Here is a 21993-nt window from a genome sequence, read left to right as displayed (position 1 = left end):
TAGAGTCTCTATTTTGGAGGGCATGACATTGGATCAGACATTCATTATGATTCAACTTATTTTCATTACCATTGAGCTCAATGATCTAATGTGACAACTGAGGCAATATGTTTGTTGCATGTGATTTCCTAGAGTCAAAATGACAGGTGAATAACTCCAAAATGAAATCAGAAAGTGATGGAGAAACTCATTGAATAGTCATTGGACCCTAAATATTAACTCAATTTCTGTGTCCACAGGAAGGTTCTTTGGACTGAAAACATTAACCCTGTTTCTCTCTTTGCAGATGCTGCAGACCTGCTGAATTTCTCCAGCACTTTATTTTTATTTCAGATCTCCAGCATCCACAGTATTTTTTCGATTTAGATAGACATAATGACACAGTATAGAAACAGAAACTTAGGTCCAAATTGTCCATGCTGATGAGATATCTTAAATTAATCTAGTCCTATTTACCAGCATTTAGCCCACATCCCTTTAAACCCAAATATATTCATATACTCAACCAGGTACCTTTTAAATGTAATTGTACCAGACTCCTCTGGCAACTCATTCCATACACCCACCACCCTCTGTGTGAAAACGTTGCCCCTTAGGTCCCTTTTATATCTTTCCCCTCTTACCCTAAACCTATGCCCTCTAGTTTTGACTCCGCCACCCTGAGGAAAAGACCATGTCTATTCACCCGATCCATGCCCCTCATGATTTTATAAATCATCCCTTACCCTTAGATGCTTCAGCAAAAATAGCCCCAGCCTATTCAGCCTCTTCCTATAGCTCAAACTCTCCAATTCTGGCAACATCCTTGTAAATCTTTTCTGAACCATTTCAAGTTTCAGAAAATCCTCCCTATAGCAGGGAGACCACAATTGTACGCAATATTCCAAAAGTGGCCTAACCAATGTCTTGCACAGTTCAACATGACCTCCCAATTCCTTTATCCAATGCACTGACCAACAAAGGAAAGCAGATCAAATGCTTTCTTAACTATCCTATCTATCTGCAACTCCACTTTCAAGGAGCTATGAACTTGCACTCCAAGGTTTCTTTGTTCAGCAACACTCCCCAGGACCTCACCATCGAGTGTATAAGTCCTGCCCTGATTTGCTTTTCCAAAATGCAGCATCTCTCTTTTATCTGAATTAATCTCCATCTGCCACTCTTCGGCCCATTGGCTCATCTGATCAAGATCCTGTTATAGTCTGAGGTAACTTCCTTCGCTGTCCACTATACCTCCAATTTTGGTGTCATTGCAAACTTACTAACCATACCACCTATGTTCACACCCAAACGATATATATAAATAACAAAAAGTAGTGGACTCAACACCAATCCTTGTGGCACCAATCCATTGGTCACAGGCCTCCAGTCTAAAAAGCAACCCTCCAGCACCACCATCTGTCTTCGACCTTCAAACGTTCTGTACCAAATGACTTGTTCTCCCTGTATTCCATGCAATCCAGCCTTGCTAATCTGTCTACCACGAGGAATCTTATCAAACACCTTACTGAAGTCCACATAGATTATGTCCACCACTGTTCTCATCAATCAGTCATCTTCGTTACTTCCTCAAAAATCTCAGTCAAGTTGGTGAGACACAATTTCCCATGCACAAAGTCGTGTTGACTATTTCTAATCAGTCCTTGTCTTTCCCAATATATGTAAATCCTGTCCTTCAGGGTTCCCTCCAACAACCTGCCCACTACCAATTTCAGGCTCACTGGTCTGTAGTTCCTGGCTTTTTCTTCCCACCTTTCTTAAATCATGTTAGCTGACATCCAGTCTTCTGGCACCTCACCTATGGCTATCAATGATATAAATGTTTCTGCACATAACTCCAGGTGTGTGAAGTGAAACTGAATTTGTTCTTTTTCTGATTTACACTCACTTCACCTTCACTTAGGTCTGGTTTTCCAATCGACGAGCCAAATGGAGACGAGAAGAGAAGGTGAAAAACAGAGGTGGTCTTTTAAATGGTAAGTGCACATTTCCTGCTGCAATCAGTCCCCTTTAAGGTCATCTTAACATTCAACCCATTTCTGTCTTTACCATTTACTTACTCATATTTACTTTGCAGAAATTATTTTTGTACAGTCAAATAGTCTCAGATATGATTGATGCTGACATTCACATACCACCAAGAATCTACAGGCTCTCAATAAAAGTGGACTTGATTGTGAAACTCCAGCGGGAAACAATACTTCAGGGTCCCTATTGTTTCCACTGGAGTTTCACAATCAAATCCACTTTTATTGAGAGCCAGTAGATTCCTGGTGCTATATAAATGTCAATACCAATCATATGTGAGACAATTTGACTGTATACCACAACAGAAGAGAAGTTAGTAAGTGATAATGATGGCCAGAAGTAGGAGAGAATGGGTAAACTGCGTTAAAAGTAACATGTACCATGACAGGACCAGTGTGTGGGGAAAGACAAAAAGCATGGAAGGATGTAACCAGGCTCTAAAGTTATTGAACTTTATGTTGAGTCCTGGAGACTGCAGGGTCCCCAAGCAAAATATAAGATGTTGTTCTTTGAGTTTGTACTAAGCCTTCCTAGAGCACTGCAACAAGCCAGAGACAAATGTTGGCATGGGAGCACATTGCTGTTTAGAAGTGGCAGGCAATTGTAAACTCAGGATAATTTCTACAGGTAGAACATAGATGTTCTACAAAGCAATCATCCCTCTGTGTTTCATGTCCTCAATGTGGAGGAGACCATGTATTTGTATCATACCTTGCACAATGTAACAGTGTCCTAAAGTCCTGTAGAGGCAAAAAAAAATAACATTTTGAAAATTAATCTTCATGTAATGAACAATTAGCAGACAGTATTTTCTCACAATAATGCCTAGATAATTTATCTTGGGTAGCATGCCATAAATTGAGTTTCACTGTTCCTGGAGTCATTCCAAATGTTTTTTTTTCAGAAGTATACACAGTATCCCATTTACATGACTTTCAGAACAAGGTTGAAGACATCTGAATGAACAAAGATTTTTATTATTACAAGTACAGGAGTTGGGAGGTCATGTTGCGGCTGTACAGGACATTGGTTAGGCCACTGTTGGAATATTGTGTGCGATTCTGATCTCCTTCCTATTGGAAAGATGTTGTGATACTTGAAAGGGTTCAGAAAAGATTTACAAGGATGTTGCCAAGGTTGGAGGATTTGAGCTATAGGGAGAGGGCTGTTTTCCCTGGTGCATCAGAGGCTGAGGGGTGACCTTATAGAGGTTTACAAAATCATCAGGGGTATGGATAGGATAAAGTCTTTTCCCTGGGGTAAGGGATTCCAGAACTAGAGGGCATAGGTTTAGGGTGAGAGGGGAAAGATATAAAAGAGACCTAAGGGGAAACTTTTTCACGTAGAGGGTGGTGCATGTATGTGAGCTGCCAGAGGAAGTGGTGGAGGCTGGTACAATTGCAACATTTAAAAGGCATCTGGATGGGTATATGAATAGGAAGGGTTTGGAGGGATATAGGCCAGGTGCTGCAGGAGGGATTGGATTGGGTTGGGATATCTGGTCGGCATGGACAAGTTGGACCGAAGTGTCTGTTTCCGTGCTTTACATCTCTATGACTCTAAGTAGTTAGTCTATAATTACAGGTGAATAATATAAACTATTGGCATAGTTTTATAGTTTTATAAGTAAAACTATATCACTTATAACCCCTCCCCCCCAAACACACAGACAAAAGTAAATAAGATCAATGACCAAGGTAGAAAAACTGGAAAGTCAGTTCTGTGGTCTTTGCTTCCCAGTGCTGATGTTGAGGTAATCCTTCTTCAGATGGCCAGACCATTGGTGTTCAGTTGTCTTTCTCTGGAAATTTGCCCTGATTTGTAAAAGGCACAGAGTAGATAGTTCCCTGTACAAATCCCTGATTTATCAATTCAAAAATCACTGCTCATTGGAACTGCTTTAAGAAAAATTACTGGTTTGCTTCACATTTAAATTAATTTTTTTTCAACTGTAGTCAATAGGCAGCTACTGCTGAGAAGAACAACTGCACACTTCAATGTCTTTCTCTCTTGTCTATGCCTGTGTCTCTATAAATTGTGTTTCCAGTTCCAAACTGCAAAGTTTTAGCTGGGAAACAATTAACTTCACTTGTAAACAACGCATTGACTCCTGATCATCTGCACTTTGCAGGTACGAAAACAGAGTTGACAATAGGTATCAAATTTCTTGCCGTGAAAACATACTGCCATCCTGGTAAATCCGCATTTTATAAATTAATTATTTCTTGTTGCTGTCAACAGCTTTTAAACACACAAAAATAGAAAGATACAGTCCTTATAGTGATGTTAATTGAGGAAAAACATTGTCCATGACACTGGGGAAAACCTCCCCTAGTCTCCTTTGAATACTCCTGTGCTTGCTCGATCTTCCCTCCTGTAGACACTCCTTCTGGCAGTGATTTCATTCAATGTTGAGAATGATTACCTGGGTTATATGCTCAAGTCTAAGGATTTGGTGTTGTATCTATAACATTTTGACTCAAAACACTGTGCCACGGCGGGGAGTATTGGTGAGATCATCTGTTTCTTTACTATATGGGGATGTCAGGACATGAGCATCACATGTAGAATTTCAAGAGTACTGCAAACTGAACCATGTCTGTGAGAACATTCATCGGGCATCCACTGTCAAGGCTAAGATATAATAAATAGTCATGAGATAGGGTGGTACAGGGCTCCCATGTGGAAATGTATCCCTGGTGAGTGCCTTTAAGACATATGTAGAGCAAAAATAGGGAAGAGTGCCCCACACGAAACATCCAAGACCTTTCATACTTCCCATGCCCTCTCAGTTCATCCCTCCTCCCAGGTGTCCACGTACCCTCCATAACCATTCAGTCAGTGTCCACATTAGAAAAAAACTTTTAATCATCTAATAGGTCTGCCATATTCAAAGATAAATCCATACAACCCATTCAAAAAAAATTAAATCCTCTCAAATAGTCAATCTGTTGTAAAAATAAACTTATTTACTTGTGACATTGAAAACAGTTAACCAATTAATAATCTCTTAAAACTGTCAATCAGAATGGAAACCATCGAAACTGAAATACCAGATAGTTACTTTTTAAAAATCTGCAGATGTTTTTAATTTCTATTTCATAGTAGATTGCCTATCAATCAATGGAGTTTAGCTGTGCTTTTAATTTTTTTCAGTTAAACGGAAAGGTATATTTTTCAAAGGCAACAACATTTAAATGAATATTCTCATGTCCAACTTAGGTACCACATGTGGTTTGATGTTAAACCAACTACAAGCTTCACCTCATGGTTTTTCAACATTTCATCCATCACCAATGATTGACAGTCTGTCTCTGCAGGTAACCTTACAACTTTATTTCCATTTTTTTCATCTTTCCTTTCTGAAGTTAAGATACATTCCCAGAATGAGATACATTTCCAGCAACAATGTAACCCTTGTGAGATAACTCCACAGAGGTTGCTATCCTCTCACCAAGTTACACTTTATTTGCACATGTATAGTTGTTAACATTGGTCCAGCTTCCTCAGAGCCAACTCTCACAGTGAACAGAACCTCTGACACTTATTTTTAAAAATGTCAGCCAGGGCTCCCTGATTGGACCAGATTAACAATGCCATCAGGGAATTCATATTCTATAAGCTCCACCTGTTTAACCTCATTACACTCACTACGTTTTGTAATCTTGAAAAATTTCAAGCCTAGACAGTCTTTCTGTAGATTGTTTTTTTGTGGTGGTATCATAAACAAGTCTTATCTATTCAACAATGTCAATTAAAAGTCAGAATTTTATTTTTCAGATTCTTGAGTCTGGAGTCAGTTGTAGGCCAGACTGAGTAAGGATGGCGGTTTCCTTCCCTACATTGGTGAACCTGATGGGTTTTTCCTGACTATTGACAATGCTTTCATGGTCATCATTAGACTCTTATTTCCAGACATTGAATTAAAATTCCATAATCTGCCACGATTGGATTCAAACCGGGATTACTAGTCTAGAAGTAATATCAGTAGGCCATTTCCTCCCTCTTACCTACCCTGACTGTTTGATCAGACCATACAAAGGCACAACCCAAATTAGATACAGAGAAAGGCTTTCTCTACACTGTCCAATCAAACAGTTAGGGTAGGTACAAGGGAAGAAATGGTCTACTGGTATTATTGTGAGACTATTAATTCCAGTTTGAATCCCACTGTGGCAGATTATGGAATTTGAATTCAATGTCTGGAAATAAGAGTCTAATGATGACCATGTAAGCATTGTCAATTATCAGGAAAAACAGTTGTGCCTTGCCATGAAGTGCTGAGTACAACTAGCTTTTGATGTTCAAAGTAGAACATTTCCATTTCCCAATGTTAATGTCCTTTACACATTGGTTCCAGGACTTCATTGGAAAATATAGTATTATTGCTGATTTGTAGTTATAATTTTATATGCAGTTATATTTGTGGATATTAGGGTCAGAAAAAAGTCATTCAACCTCTCAAGCCTCTCTTTTAGAAAATGGTTGATTTATTGCACAACTTCAGTTTTCTATCTTCGCTGTAGATTCTTTACCTGGTCAAAAATGTATGGATCTCTCAACCTTGAAAGCCCCAACTGTCACCAAGTATCCACAGCTTTTTGGGGGAGTAAATTCTAGCTTTCCATTAACTTTATGTGCAAAAATGCTTATAGACTCAGATATTAACAGCACAGAAGGAAGCCATTTAGTCCATTGTGTGCATACTGGTCAAGACTCTGACTATAATCATCGCATTTTCCAGTTTGTGGCCTATAGCCTTGGAGGCCATGGCAACAGAAGTGAATATCGAAATACAGCTTAAATGTTATGAGAGTTTCCAATTCAACCATCCTTTCAGCCAGACTCCCACCAACCTCAACATGAAAACATTTCTACTCAACTTTCCTCTTAGAGTCATAGAGTCATAGAGATGTACAGCATGGAAACAGACCCTTCGGTCCAACCCGTCCATGCCGACCAAATATCCTAACCCAATCTAGTATCACCTGCTAGAACCCGGCCCATATCCCTCCAAACCCTTCCTATTCATATACCCATCCAAATGCCTCTTAAATGTTGCAATTGTATCAGCCTCCACCACATCCTCTGACAGCTCATTCCATACACGTACCACCCTCTGCGTGTAAAAGTTTCCCCTTAGGTCTCTTTTATATCTTTCCCCTCTTACCCTAAACCTATGCCCTCTAGTTCTGGACTCCCCGACCCCAGGGAAAAGACTTTGTTTATTTATCCTATCTATGCCCCTCATAATTTTGTAAACCTCTATAAGGTCACCCCTCAGCCTCCAACGCTCCAGGGAAAACAGCCCCAGCTTGTTCAGCCTCTCCCTGTCGCTCAAATCCTCCAACCCTGGCAACATCCTTGTAAATCTTTTCTGAACCCTTTCAAGTTTCACAACATCTTTCCGATAGGAAGGAGACCAGAATTGCACACAATATTCCAACAGTGGCCTGACCAATGTCCTGTACAGCCACAACATGACCTCCCAACTCCTGTACTCAATATTCTGACCAATAAAGGAAAGCATACCAAACACCTTCTTCACTATCCTATCTACCTGCGATTCCACTTTCAAGGAGCTATGAACCTGCACTCCAAGGTCTCTTTGTTCAGCAACACTCCCTAGGACCTTACCATTAAGTGTATAAGTCCTGCTAAGATTTGCTTTCCCAAAATGCATGACCTCGCATTTATCTGAATTAAACTCCATACTTTACATCTATAGTTATTGACCGTCAAATAATGAAAATTGTATAGACCAATACACCCTATCTATGCCCCTTATAATGTTATACACTCCTATCAGGTCCACTCTCAGTCTTCACTGCTCCAATGGAAACCTTTCCTTCTAGCCCCAGCTCAGACAGCATGTTGGTAGATCTTACCTGCATCCTTTCTTGTGCAATCATATACTTCCTCAAATATGGTGACCAGAATTGCATATATTACCCCAGTTTTGGCCAAACCAACATTGTATACAGTTCCAACATAACATTGAACTGCTCCTTGTTGCTGTATTCTGTGCTTCTGCTAATAAAGACAAGTACTTGTGTGCTTTCTACCTGTTCTGCTGCCTTTAGGTATCTGTGGATATGCACATTGAGGTGCCTCAGATCTTCAGTACTTTCCAGCATCCTAGCATTCATAACGTAATCTCTTGCCTTGTTTGCTCTCCCCAAGTGCATTACCTCACACCTTTCCAGGTTGAATTATGTTTTCCACTGCTCTGCCTAGCTGAGAAGTCCAACCCTATATTTCTGCAGCTATCCTCCTCAATACTTATCACCTGATCAATTTTCACGCCATTGACAAACTCCTTGATCATTTAAGTCCCCATCATTAACGTGCACATTAATATAATGATTATTCTGAACACTTATTTCTCTAGTTTTCTAATATATTGCTAGATTTGTTATATTTTTATTTTTCTCATTCTTTCCCTGGCTACCTTGGTACCTAAGATGGGTCCGTAAGTGGCGACTGGTAACTTTTCACTGTACTCATGAGAGTACATGTGACAATAAAACTAATTGTAATTGTAATTCTAATTCATTGAAAACAGCAAGGGCCTCAGCACCAAAATTTGCATAACCTCACATGAAACAAACTTTCAGTCACAGAGACTTCCCACTACTATTGCCTTCTGCTTCCTGCCTCTCAGCCAATCTTCGATCCAATGTACTACTTTGCCTTGAATCCCATGGGCTCTTACTTGACCAGTTTGCCATAAGCAGTTTGCTTATCAAAAGCCTTTTGTAGATCACATCAAAATGCATTACCTTCAAAATCTATTAACAAAAGAATTTGCATTTGATCTTCCCCAAACAAATCCATGCTGACTCTCCCCGATTAATCTGTATTCTGACATGTAGAATTCTTTCCCAATGAAGTTTTATTCATGGTCCAGCATATTCTTTCCTATAGCTCCCCTAAATCTAACTGCATATGATCACTATCTTCAAATTGCCCCCCTTTTTAGAACAAGGGAAGTCAAGAAAGACAACTGTATCAATGAGGCATAAAACTCAGAAAGGGATCATGCTGTAAGGTTGAGTGAAATAGGAGTTGATGGGAAGGGTGAGGGCAGTAACAAATTAAAAATACTATACATGAATGCACGAAGCATTAGAAATAAAATGGATGAGCTTGAGACTCTTTTGGAAATTGGCAGATATGATATTGTGGGGATAACTGAGACGTGGCTTTGAGTGGACAGGGCCTGGGCAATGAATATTCAAGGCTACACGTGCTGTCGTAAGGACAGACTGACGGGCAGAGGGGGTGGGGTGGCCTTGTTGGTAAGGGATGATATTCAATCCCTTGCTTGGGGGGACCTAGAATCAGGGGATGTAGAGTCAGTGTGGATAGAGCTGAGAAATTCTAAGGGTAAAAACACCCTCTTGGGAGTTATCTACAGGTCCCCAAACAGTAGTCTGGATGTCGGAAGTAAGTTGAATCAGGAGCTGAAATTGGCCTGTCGCAAAGATGTTGTTACAGTTGTTATGGGGGATTTCAACATGCAGGTAGCTGGGAGAATCAGGATGGTATTGGACCTCAAGAAAGAGACTTTGTGAAGTGCCTCCAAGATGGATTCTTAGAACAGCTGGTGCTGGAGCCTACCAGGGAGAAGGCAATTCTGGATCTGGTATTGTGCAACGAACCAGAATTGATCAGGGACCTCGAAGTGAAGGAGCCATTGGGAAGTAATGACCATAATACAATAAGCTTCAATCTGCAATTTGAGAGGGAGGGGGTACAATCGGAAGTGACAATATTTCTATTGAATAAAGGGAACTATGGAGCTATGAGGGAGGAGCTGGACAAAGTTCAATGGTGCAATACCTTAGCAGGGATGACCGTGGAGGAACAATGGCGGATATTTCTGTGTATAATGCAGAAGATGCAGGATCAGTTCATTTCAAAAAGGAAGAAAGATCCTAGGAGGAGGCATGGGTGGCCATGGCTGACGAGGGAAGTTAAGAAACATATAAAGTTAAAAGAGAAAAAGTACAACATAGCAAAGATAAGTGGGAAAATGGAGGACTGGGAAGCTTTTAAAGAGCAACAGACGATTACTAAGGAGGAAATACGCAGAGAAAAAAATGAGGTACGAAGGTAAACTGGCCAAAAATATAAAAGAGGATAGTAAAAGCTTTTTTAGGTATGTGAAAGGCAAAAAAATGGTTAAGACTAAAATTGGGCCCTTGAAGACAGAAACAGGGGAATATATTACGAGGAACAAAGAAATGGCAGAAGAATTGAATTGGTACTTCAGATCTGTGTTCACTGGGGAAGACACAAGCAATCTCCCTGAGGTAACAGTGGCTGAAGGACCTGAACTTAGGGGAATTTATATTTGCCAGGAATTGGTGTTGGAGAGACTGTTAGGTCTGAAGGTTGATAAGTCCCTGGCGCCTGATGGTTTACATCCCAGGGTACTGAAGGAGGTGGCTCGAGAAATCGTGGATGCGTTGGTGATTATTTTCCAGAGTTGGATAGATTCGGGATCAGTTCCTGCAGATTGGAGGGTGGCTAATGTTGTACCACTTTTTAAGAAAGATGGGAGAGAGAAAGCAGGAAATTATAGACCAGTTAGTCTGACCTCAGTGGTGGGAAAGATGCTGGAGTCTATTATAAAGGATGAAATTATGACACATCTGGATAGTAGTAACAGGATAGGTCAGAGTCAGCATGGATTTATGAAGGGGAAATCATGCTTGACTAATCTTCTGGAATTTTTTGAGAATGTAACTCTGAAGATGGACGAGGGAGATCCAGTAGATGTAGTGTATCTGTTCTTTCATAAAGCTTTTGATAAAGTCCCACATAGGAGGTTAGTGAGTAAACGTAGGGCGCATGGTATTGGGGGCAAAGTACTAACTTGGATTGAAAGTTGGTTGGCTGATGGGAAACAAAGAGTAGGGATAAACGGCTCCCTTTTGGAATGGCAGGCAGTGACCAGTGGGGTACCGCAGGGATCAGTGCTGAGACCACAGCTTTTTACAATATATGTTAATGATATAGAAGATGGTATTAGTAATAACATTAGCAATTTGCTGATGATACTAAGCTGGGTGGCAGGATGAAATGTGAGGAGGATGTTAGGAGATTACAGGGTGACCTGGACAGGTTAGGTGAGTGGTCAGATGCATGGCAGATGCAGTTTAAAGTGGATAAATGTATGGTTATCCACTTTGGTGGCAAGAACAGGAAGGCAGATTACTACCTCAATGGAATCAATTTAGGTAAAGGGGCAGTACAAAGAGATCGAAGTGTTCTTGTACACCAGTCAATGAAGGTAAGCATGCAAGTACAGCAGGTAGTGAAGAAGGCTAATAACATGCTGGCCTTCATAACTAGAGGGATTGAGTATAGAAGCAAAGAGGTTCTTCTGCAGCTGTACAGGGCCCTGGTGAGACCACACCTGGAGTACTATGTGCAGTTCTGGTCTCCATATTTGAGGAAAGACATTCTGGCTATTGAGGGAGTGCAGCATAGGTTCACGAAGTCTATTCCTGGAAAGGCGGGACTACCTTACGCTGAAAGATTGGAGCGACTGGGCTTGTATACCCTTGAGTTTAGAAGACTGAAAGGGGATCTGATTGATACATATAAGATTATTAAAGGATTGGACACTCTGGAGGCAGGAAACATGTTTCTGCTGATGGGTAAGTGCCAAACCAGAGGACACAGCTTAAAAATACGGGGTGGACCATTTAGGACAGAGATGAGGAGAAACATCTTCACCCAGAGAGTGGTGGCTGCATGGAATGCTCTTCTCCAGAGGGCAGTGGAGGCCCAGTCTCTGGATTCATTTAAGAAAGAATTGGATAGAGCTCTCAAGGATAGTGGAATCAAGGGTTATGGAGATAAGGCTGGAACAGGATACTGATTAAAGATGATCAGCCATGATCATATTAAAAGGTGGTGCAGGCTCGAAGGGCAGAATGGCCTACCCCTCCACCTATTGTCTTTTGTCTATTGAAAATCTTGGCCAGGCTCATTTCTGAATACAGATCCAGAAATGTCCCTCTCTTGTTGGGCTTTCTATCTACAGGCTAAAAATTTCTCTTGGATGCAATTTAAGCTTTTTGTTTCCACACTACCTTGCACAACAAAACTATCCCAGTTAATATGTGGGAAATTAAAATCTCTTACTATTACTGTCTTATTATTATTATTACATGTCTCTTCTCAATGTTGTTCCGAAGTGATGTGGCTTTAAAATATTTTTCTTTTAATGGAATATTGGCTGAGATAGACTGATTTTTGGTCTTACAAGAGAATCAAGGACCCGTGAGGAAATTATATTAAGGCACATGATCAGACATGGAGTGTAGGTTTGAGGGACTGTACGACCTGTTCAAGTCCTATGTTCTCTATTTTTAAGGTTATGTGCCCTTTTACTGATTCTCCTAAGAGGAAGTTTCTTTGTACTTGGCCTATTGAATTTTTACCATTTAAACTGAACCACCTCAAACAGCTCACCCCTCAAACTTTGATACTGCCAGATTTAGCGAGTAGGCAATGTACCATTAAGTGGATAACCAAGTTGCTTTTCTGTGTCTTGCAGCCTCACCAGCCTCAAACTGTACAAGCAAATCCTGCCTTTTTGTTTCCTGAGACACTGAAGTCACACAGATGTGATCTCTACAGCATGGCAGAATCACAATTGTGCATGAACACCACTACAGAGCCTTGGAAGATGCATGGCTTTGATCTATACAGAACATTGGAATCACCTTCATGTTGGGGCCCTGGACCAGTGTACACCTCAGATGTCCCTAATGGTAAGGCTGGTTGTACCCAGAAAGTATTTTATGATGTATTAGGATGATTTCTGTTATTCATCAACTTTTCATTAGAGGAAAGCAACTTATAAATGATCCAAGGTACTGAACACATGTAGAACATGGATTTGTCCTTGTCGCTGAACTTAAAGCCAGGACATGTCCAGACAGGAAAGTAAAATACTATCCGATCAATAATTTTGTGGCTCACTTAGTAGCACTTTTATCTCTGAGTTGCAAGGTTATTGATTTAAATCCCAATCCAGAGGTTTGAGTACATAATATCAGCTGATACTCACAATACACTATTGACAGAGTGCTACACTATCGAGAGTGCTATCTCTCAGAAGAGATTCTAAGCTAACGTTACATTTAACCTCTTCTAAAAGATATTATGTCACTATTTGGACAGTAAAAGGGTAAAGTCACCATAGTCCTTGAGGACCATTGTGCTGCTCTCTCAGAGAAAGAGATGACTCGTGGTGAGTTTAACTGAGGATCACCACACCTCAGGCAAGGGGCAAGATTAAATAGGGGAGACCTTCATGGTGACCTTAGCTGGTACAGGAATTGAACCTGTGGTGTTGGTGTAGTTTTCAGTCTTGCCCTCAAAGTGTAGGTTTCCCTCCATCCAGCAATTTGGAGCTAGGTATGGAGGTCTTAGGCAATCTGCCAACTCAGCCTGGATTCCTGCTGTCCATCTGGAGGTCAAACAGCAACTTACTTAGAATCACTGAATTGTATTCTTAGGCAATTCAACAAACTCCAATTGCAGTCCTGGAACAAAGACAAGCATTTCAGCTGCTGGTGGTCCATCTCAGAGGGCTAACTGGAACTGTACATTAACTATGTTTATCTAACTCCCCTATTAGAGTTTTCTTTGTGAGGTTGAGTGGTGACTATTAAAGCATAAGTGCCATTTTAACATCATGGGTTTTGACATTTTCCTTTGTCCAGAGCTGGCTGAAGGTATGGTACATGGCTAATCTCCAAGCCCTTTCTGTCAGTTTTAGCTGTACAATGCAGGGGGCTCAGGAGCTTCTGAAAATACAATCATGTGATCAATCTTGGCCTTTTTATGACTACAGCAAGGTTGTCTGTTTTTAAAAACACAGAATTTAAATCCAAAAATGTGAAAGACAATATAGGTTTCTTTGGGATTTCTCTTAGTGACCTCTGGTCACGACAGAGCTCTTTGAATAATTGTTTTTTACTGACTGCCCATTGTGATAGTCTGTGTTCATGAAGGGTGTTATATGACTGCAACTTATTTATTTTCTTCTTTTTTGTGACTGTGGGTTCTGTAGTTTGAATAGAGAATGACCTCAAATTCTCTAAGTGCTGGTATAAGAGAAAGTGAGGACTGCAGATGCTGGAGAGTCAGAGTCGAAAAGTGTAGCACTAGAAAAGCATAGCAGATCAGGCAGCATGCGAGGAGCAGGAGAGTCGACATTTCAGGCAAAGGCCCTTCATCAGATGCTGGTATAGCTCTGTTTCCTCATCAATTCTTCTCTCTGAACAATGAAAATATAATAAATCTCAGCTTGGGCCCAGGGCAGGTTGTCGCTGGAAGCTGAGAGATTTCTGGAATAGGTGGATGCCAGGAGACTGCTGATGAAGGAGCTTGAATTACAAGTATGTTAAAAGGGTCATTTGTCGACAGTCAAGAGTCCAAAGCTGAGTGTCACCATCTCGTGCTGAGCTATGGTCCATAACTACTACAGCTGTATATGGGGCAGGGGAATAGGATGGAATAGAATAGATTAGAATAGAAAAGAACTGAAAATAATAGAAATTTATTGTCACATGTACTTTTACATGAAAAATAGTGAAAAATTTTATAAGTCACCACATCACAGCACCGATATTAATGACAGAAAAATTGGAAAAGCAATTATGTTGGCCTTTGATAATTAAGGGAACAGCAAGTTTTTCTTTGGTTGTTGGTGTGAATCCAGGATGGTTTGTTTCTTCCCCACTAAGTTCCTGCTGAGCCCCTAAGCAGAGAGGGAAAATGGCCAGAGATCTTATCAATATCAACAAATTAGGTTAGAAGAGAGGTTAGGCAAAAGTTAGAGAGCTAGCAAAGAAATTAGCAAGCATAGTCAAAGAGTCATAGAGAGTTACAACATGGAAACAGACTCTTTGGTCTAACTCATCCATGCTGACCAGATATCCTAACCTAATCTAGTCCCATTTTCCAGCACTTGGCCTATATCCCTCTAAGCCTTTCTTATTCATATACCCATCCAGATGGCTTCTAAATGCCGTAATTGGACCAGCCTCCACTACTTCCTCTGGCAGCTCATTCCATATACACACCACTTCTGTGTGAAAACTGTTGCCCCTTTGTCCCTTTTTATTATCTTTCCCCTCTCACCCTAAACCTATGCCCTCTAGTTCTGAACTCCCCACACTGGGGAAAAGACCTTGTCTATTTATCCTATCCATGTCCCTCATGATTTTATAAACCTCTATAAGGTTACCCCTCAGCCTCCAATGCTCCAGTTTATTCAGCCTCTTCCTATAACTCAAATTGTCCAGTCCTGGCAAAATCCTTGTAAATCTTTTCTGAACCCTTTCAAGTTTCACAACATCCTTCTGATAGAAAGGAGACCAGGATTGCACACAATATTCCAAAAGTAGCCTAACCAACGTCCTTGTTATGACATGGTGGTGTACCCTTCTGCTAATTAAACCAAACACCCAAAAAGTTCACTTCACCTCATAATCTGTTGAAGTATGAGTGACAGCAAACTTCCAAATTTCAGTATTTAAAGAAAAAAAACAATTTGTTCTCTAACTCGAAAAGTGAACATTAAAAAACAACTATTTACAACCCTAAGCCCCCTTTCTCTTAACTAATTATGATCTGCCTTCAACTATATAACAATATTCTGTTCCAATAAGCACATATTAAAATTACATCAACTTAATTTCAAAACTACACAGTCGCTGTCATTGTCGTGTCTGTCATCCTCTGGCTATAGATCTCCTTGGGTTGTCTTCGGTCTTTTGTTGCAAAGATGTTTCATGTGAAAAAAATACTTTTAATAGAGAATGTTTTGAATGGTAGTCTCTCTATAGATGGCAGTTCATATCTGTTGATGGTAGTTGGTCTTTGTCTAACTTTCCAAAATGCCTACTTCTTTATACACCAAAACATTGGATCATCTCATTGTTTAAGGTTGGCAAAAACAATAAATTCAAACTTGATTGGGTTTTAGTATCCTGGGGTATAATTAAAACTAATTTATTAAATTTGAGTTGTGGCAAAAACAACTGAGGTATCTAGTTTACAGCAAATGTTACATATTATCAATTTTCCAGTACACTCTGAGACTGCAAGTCAGTTACATGAGAGGTGCCTCAGTGCAAAACAGCTTTCACTTTCTCTCAAAGGTATAGTACACACCTTCAACTGCATAACATCCTGTAAAGCCATAACATGACCTCCCAACCCCTATACTCAATGCTCAGACCAATAAAGGAAAGAATACCAAATGCCTCCTTCACTATCTTATCTACCTGGGACTCTACTTTCAGGGAACTATGAACCTGCACTCCAAGGTCTCTTTATTCAGCAACACTCCCCAGGACCTTACCATTAAGTGTATAAGTCCTGTTCTGCTTTGCCTTTCCAAAATGCAGCACCTCACATTTATCTAAATTAAACTCCATCTGCCACTCTTCAACCTATTAGTCCATTATTAAGATCCCACTGTATTCTGAGGTAACCTTCTTCGTTCCAATTTTGGTGTCATCTGCAAACTTACTAACTATACCTCCTATGTTCACATCCAAATCATTTATATAAATGATGAAAAGCAGTGGACCCAGCACCGATCCTTGTGGCACATCACTAGTCACATGCCTCCAGTCTGAAAAGCAGCCCTCCACCACCACCCTCTGTCTTCTACCTTTGAGCCAGTTCTGTATCAAAGTGGCTAGTTCTCCCTGTTTTCCAGGAGATCTAACCTTGCTAACCAGCCTCCCATGAGGAACCCTGTCAAATGCCTTACTGAAGTCCACATAAATCATGTCTATCACTCTGCCCTCATCAATCCTCTTTTTTACCTCTTCAAAGTACTCAGTCAAGTTCATGAGACATGATTTCCCACGCACAAAGCCATGCTGACTCTCCCTAATCAGTCCTTGCCTTTCCAAATACATGCAGAATCTCAAAAGTAGTAACATCTAGTCTATTCCCACTACCTCAGATTAGGTGAATATAGAAATAGGAAGACACAGCAAAGGAATGATTGATTAAACAGATGGTTTGGAAGGGAGAGGATGAGATCCTGGAATATTGAGTCTCGTTCTGGGGACGTGGGACTTGTACAGGTTGAATAGGCTGCAACTGAACAGAGGTGAGACCAATGGCTGTGTGGGATTTGCAAGTGCAATAAGTGCCATTTTTTATTCATTCATGGACTGTGGGTTTTGCTGCCTTGGGCAGCAAGTATTGTCTATCCCTTACTGCCCTGGAGAAGTTGGCCGTGATCTTCTTTATTGAACTGTTGCAATCCTTGATGTATATGTACATTCACAGTGCTATTATGAAAGGAGTTTTGACACAGTAACATTGAAGGATTTACAGTATAATTTTGGTCAGGATGGTGTGCAGTTTCTGGTCAATGGTTAGTTGGTGTTAGTTAACTCAATTAGTAGATTGTGGGAGATTCCGTGATGGCAATGCCATTGGATATCAAGGGGTGATGTTTAGATTCTTTATTGTCCAAGATAATGATTACCTGGCACTTGAGTGGCTCAAATGTTACTTGCCATTTGTCAGCCTTGGACATTTTCCAAGTCCTTCTGCATTTGGACATAGACATAAATTCAGGTTAATGGACAGATTGGAAAATTAGGGCTGTAATTCTTGGAGAAGAGAAGATTAGGAGGATACTTGATAGAAGTGTTAAAATTGATGAGGGACAGAGTACAAAGGAAAAAACTGTTTTCAGTAGTGAAGGACCATGAAATAGAGGATACTGATTTAAGTTGATTGCCATTGTTTCTTTTGTCAATATGGAGAAAAACATACTTCATTAGTGAGTAATTAGATGGGTTCATAAGCAGATGGCATAATTTTAAGGTAAGGAGCAGGAGGCTTTGAGGAGGTTTGTAGAAAACCTTTTTACCCAGAGTGTGATAGGTGTCTGGAACTTACTGTTTTCTGACCATAGTGGACTGGGAGCAGTTACTTACAGAAAAACTGCATCAAAGCATTGGGAATCATTCAAAAGGGTAACAGTGGACGTGCAGGGTCAATGTGTTCCTATAAAGATGAGGGTGGACCAACTTTCTAAACTCCTCTTGGCATCTGCAGCATTGAACCCTTGGTATCTACCATAAACATTTTTTTCTTATCCAGTCCTGTATATCCCTGACATCAATGCTCTGTGGACTCATTGATTCTCCCTCACCTTTACGGGAACACATTGGCCCTGCACTTGCAGCAGCACTCCCCTTCCTCCCCACCACCGGTCTCTTGTAGGACTTTCCTCATGCTGACTTTAAAAGCTTTCCTGGATACATTAAGAATTCCACCCCTATATGCCCTTCATACTTTGTCTCTTTTAGTTAATATTGGGGAAGTTAAAATCTCCTACAATTATTACCCTCTCTGAGATTTCCCTCCATATATATCTTTCTATCTCTCCCTGATGCAGAGTACATCCTGGGCAAAGTGATATCTACCTTTTTGCTTTTAAGTTCTACCCATATAGCCTCATTTGAGGAACCTTCTAAGATATCATCCTTCCTTATTTCAGTAATTGACTCATTGATCAATATTGCGACACTACTTCCTCTTTTACACCCTTCCATGTCTCACCTGAAAATTCTATACTCCGGAATATTGAAGTACCAGTTCTGTTCCTCTCTCAAACATTACTGCATGATAGCAATGATATAACATTCGCATGTGTTAATTAGCAGCCTCAACTCATCAGCTTTGCTCACAAGACTCCTTGCATTAAAATAAATGTCATCAAGTCTTGCCATGCCAGCAATTCTGAAGAAGGGTCACTTGACCGAAAACATTGACCTTGCTTTCTCTCCACAGATGCTGCCAGATCTACTGAGTTTCTGCAGCATTTTCTATTTTTGATTGTCATACTTCCTTGTGCCTTAACCTGAATACTCACATAACCTTCCAGATTGGCATGGTTCTTCCATACTTGTTGCACATCAACCTCTCCCGTGTCTCCACTCCATTTCCCAGACCCCTGCCAAAGTAGTTTAAACCTCCCACCAACTACACTCATTGCCTAACTGGCACACTATTCACTGGAGATAGATGGGAAGGAGCTTGAGTCACTGGACACTAAAGTATTATCTCAGCTCTGGATGAAGTATTGCTTGCTGTAAGTAACTTGCACCAATGCCTTTCGAAACGATGCGCTGAGCTGCATAACTGTTTTGCACAATTTGTGCCTGCAGGTGGCAGTGCTGGATGATATAATTCTGTAAAGCAAACCAAATTTGAATTTTGATATCATAGAATCATAGAAAATTTATAGTGCAGGAAGAGCCCATCTTGTTTGCATCTGTTGAATAAATTAGCTACCCATTCTAATCACACTTTCCAGCCTTGCAGATAACAATGCTTCAAGTGCAGATCCAGGCTCCTTTTAAATGAATTATCATTTACAACACCAAATTGGGCAGTAGATTCCAGACATCCACCATCTTCTGGGTAGAAAAGCTTTTCCTCATGTTCCCTCTAATCCTTCTACCAATCATCTTGAATCTGTACCCTCTGGTAATTGACCTCCTCACTAGGAGAAGCAGGTTCTCCCTGTCCACTTTATCAAGCCCTTCATTATTTTGTACCTCCTCGATTAAGTTTCCACTCAGCCTCCTCTATTCTAAGGGAATTAACCCTAGCCTATACAATCTTTCTTCATAACTGCAATTTTCAAACCCAGGCAGCATTATTAATTTCCACATTGTGTGAATGAATAGAAAAAGAGAAGCATAGTTTGAGGATACAATCTGTGGTAATTAAGGATCTCCAGGAAAATTTGAATCATAAAATGGCATTGTGTCAAAGGAAACTATTTGGTCCCTGATGCTTGTACTGACTCTTTGAAACAGCTAGTTGATTTACTTAATTTCCTCAGTCTTCCTCCGTATCCCAGTGGCTTCTATCGTTCAAATACTTATCCCATTCCCTTTAGAAAGTTCTTAGTTCACAACCCTTTAGGGCAGTTCATTCCTGATGGTATCAAAAAATCATAATGTATTGAAATTAATTCTCATCTTGACTCTGGTTGTTTGCCAATTAACTTAAATTTGGGTTGTGTGAGTATTAACCCTCCTGCCAGTGGAAACAGTTCCTCTTTGACAACTCTATTGAAAACTTTATGATTTTGAATGCCTCAAGGAAATCTTTCTTCAACTTTCACCCCACTAAGGGGAACAACACCAGCTTCTCAATTCTTTCCATTGTATTAAGCTTTGTGTGTTATAACCTGACCTTCTAGTTTAGTATTCTCACACCTTTATCTCCTGTAACTTAACAATATTCTGTGGCTATGACAGGTACAGGACAGGTACAAACAGTACAATCAATGGACCCAGAAGGGTCAGTGACTCATTGCCACAGTGACTGAATGCATTACTCCATGTGGTGCTTAAACACAGAGCCTAAGATGATCCCATCTTTGATCTCTCGGTCTCCATTTAGCAACCAAAGCAGAAGTAGTCATTGACTTCAGTGTTTTCTGATATGGGTTTTGTGACATCAAAGCTGAGTTTCTCCAGCAATTTGCTTTTGTTTCAGATCAGGCTTATACTCTGGGCACATGAGTTCAAATCCCATAGCAATAGCTGATGGAATTTGAATTGAACCAACTAAAATCTGCAATTAACAACTAGTCTCTTTTGTAATTTACATGGAAGATGGGATCAGGTTCCACTGTGAGATCTTCACAGTTAAATAACACCAAGAATCTTTATCCAGGTTTACATCTAATGACTAATAGAATGAAGTAGATGCATTCCTGAGTCATTGCTGAGTCTTAATTGATGACAATAGAATGAGAATGAGAATGAGAATAAGACCATTACCATATTAGTCCAACAGACCACTCTTTATGAGATTATCAGATATTTGAAGTACTGCAACAGGCTGCAAGATGTGACACTTCGTGGTTTCTCTCCACCTTGAAAGGCTGGGAGAGAAGGCAGAATCTAATTATAGTCTTTCACCAAGTTAGAAACAGCAAGGTTTATGGCTAGAGCAGGTGAGTGAGTTAATATTGAATGGCCTTTTCCTATCTACTGCAATGTTACAGGATGTTAAATTGGAACTTAAGAGTACATTGTTATTGAACATTCAAACATTAAATACCTACTGCTGACTCTGTGTAATTCAGTTGTGAAATAAGGTCGTAATATTTGTATAATGGATGTCTATTTTAGTTTGCTGCATTTAGTTTCCAAAGTCAGCCAACTATGATATTCAGAATGACCAATCTTCTCTTAACACTTTTTTAGGACAGATTCACACTGGAATTCCACTTCCTGTTCCTGTTACGGATTGTACGTCATTGCCGATTTCTCCTGGCACAGCAATGTCACTTCCCGTCCATGGTATAGAATATTCATCACTTCCTCTTCCTACCAGAGAGTGCATGTCATTTCCTGTTTCTATGGGGGCTTACCCATCCCATTCTGTTTCAGACAATGCCTCAGTGCCATTGTCAGTTTCCAGCACTGGATATTTGTTGGATAACCCACAACAGTATTTTAATGCATCAAACTATAATTCTTTATTGTAGCAATCCCTCCTCTCTTGTAATTCTGTACTTGCAAATGGACAATGTTTAGTAGAGTTTCTCAGCATTCTGTTTTTTTTGAGTGATATTGTCATTGAGAAATGATTATAAGTACTTCTGACTGTCCTTATATTGTACTCTGCTTTCTCTCTCTTTCTGGAACATATTGGCAGCATCAACAACTCTGCTTTGTCAAACTGATCTTTCTTGAAGTTCACACCCAAACAATAAGTGTGAAGGATTATTCAACCCCAAGTTTACCACACTTGAGCAGTTTCAAGAGGCTGAAATGCCTACTCCTCCTCATAGTTCTTATGTTCTCAACTAACATCTGAACTAACACCAGGATTTCCAATCCTGGTGAAAATCAAAGCTACGATTTT

General features: G+C 40.2%; 1 protein-coding gene across 1 annotated transcript in view; it reads left to right on the top strand.

The window, feature by feature from the left end:
• LOC122561469 (paired box protein Pax-4-like) overlaps positions 1–21613 on the top strand; it is a 38481-nt gene extending 16868 nt beyond the window's left edge. Inside the window, exons 7-10 of the mRNA XM_043713212.2 lie at positions 1904–1976; positions 5251–5348; positions 12605–12821; positions 21330–21613. Coding sequence (XP_043569147.2) covers positions 1904–1976; positions 5251–5348; positions 12605–12821; positions 21330–21613 — 672 coding nt within the window. The remainder of the gene's footprint in view (positions 1–1903; positions 1977–5250; positions 5349–12604; positions 12822–21329) is intronic.
• The last annotated feature ends 380 nt before the right edge of the window (positions 21614–21993 follow it).

This window comes from Chiloscyllium plagiosum, unplaced genomic scaffold (genome assembly GCF_037043375.1).
Source record: "Chiloscyllium plagiosum isolate Xiang-an unplaced genomic scaffold, Cpla_swu_hap1 HiC_scaffold_23, whole genome shotgun sequence".
Lineage (NCBI taxonomy): Eukaryota > Metazoa > Chordata > Chondrichthyes > Orectolobiformes > Hemiscylliidae > Chiloscyllium > Chiloscyllium plagiosum.
Note: the sequence above shows the minus strand (reverse complement) of the source record. Positions and strands in the feature narration are given on the sequence as shown.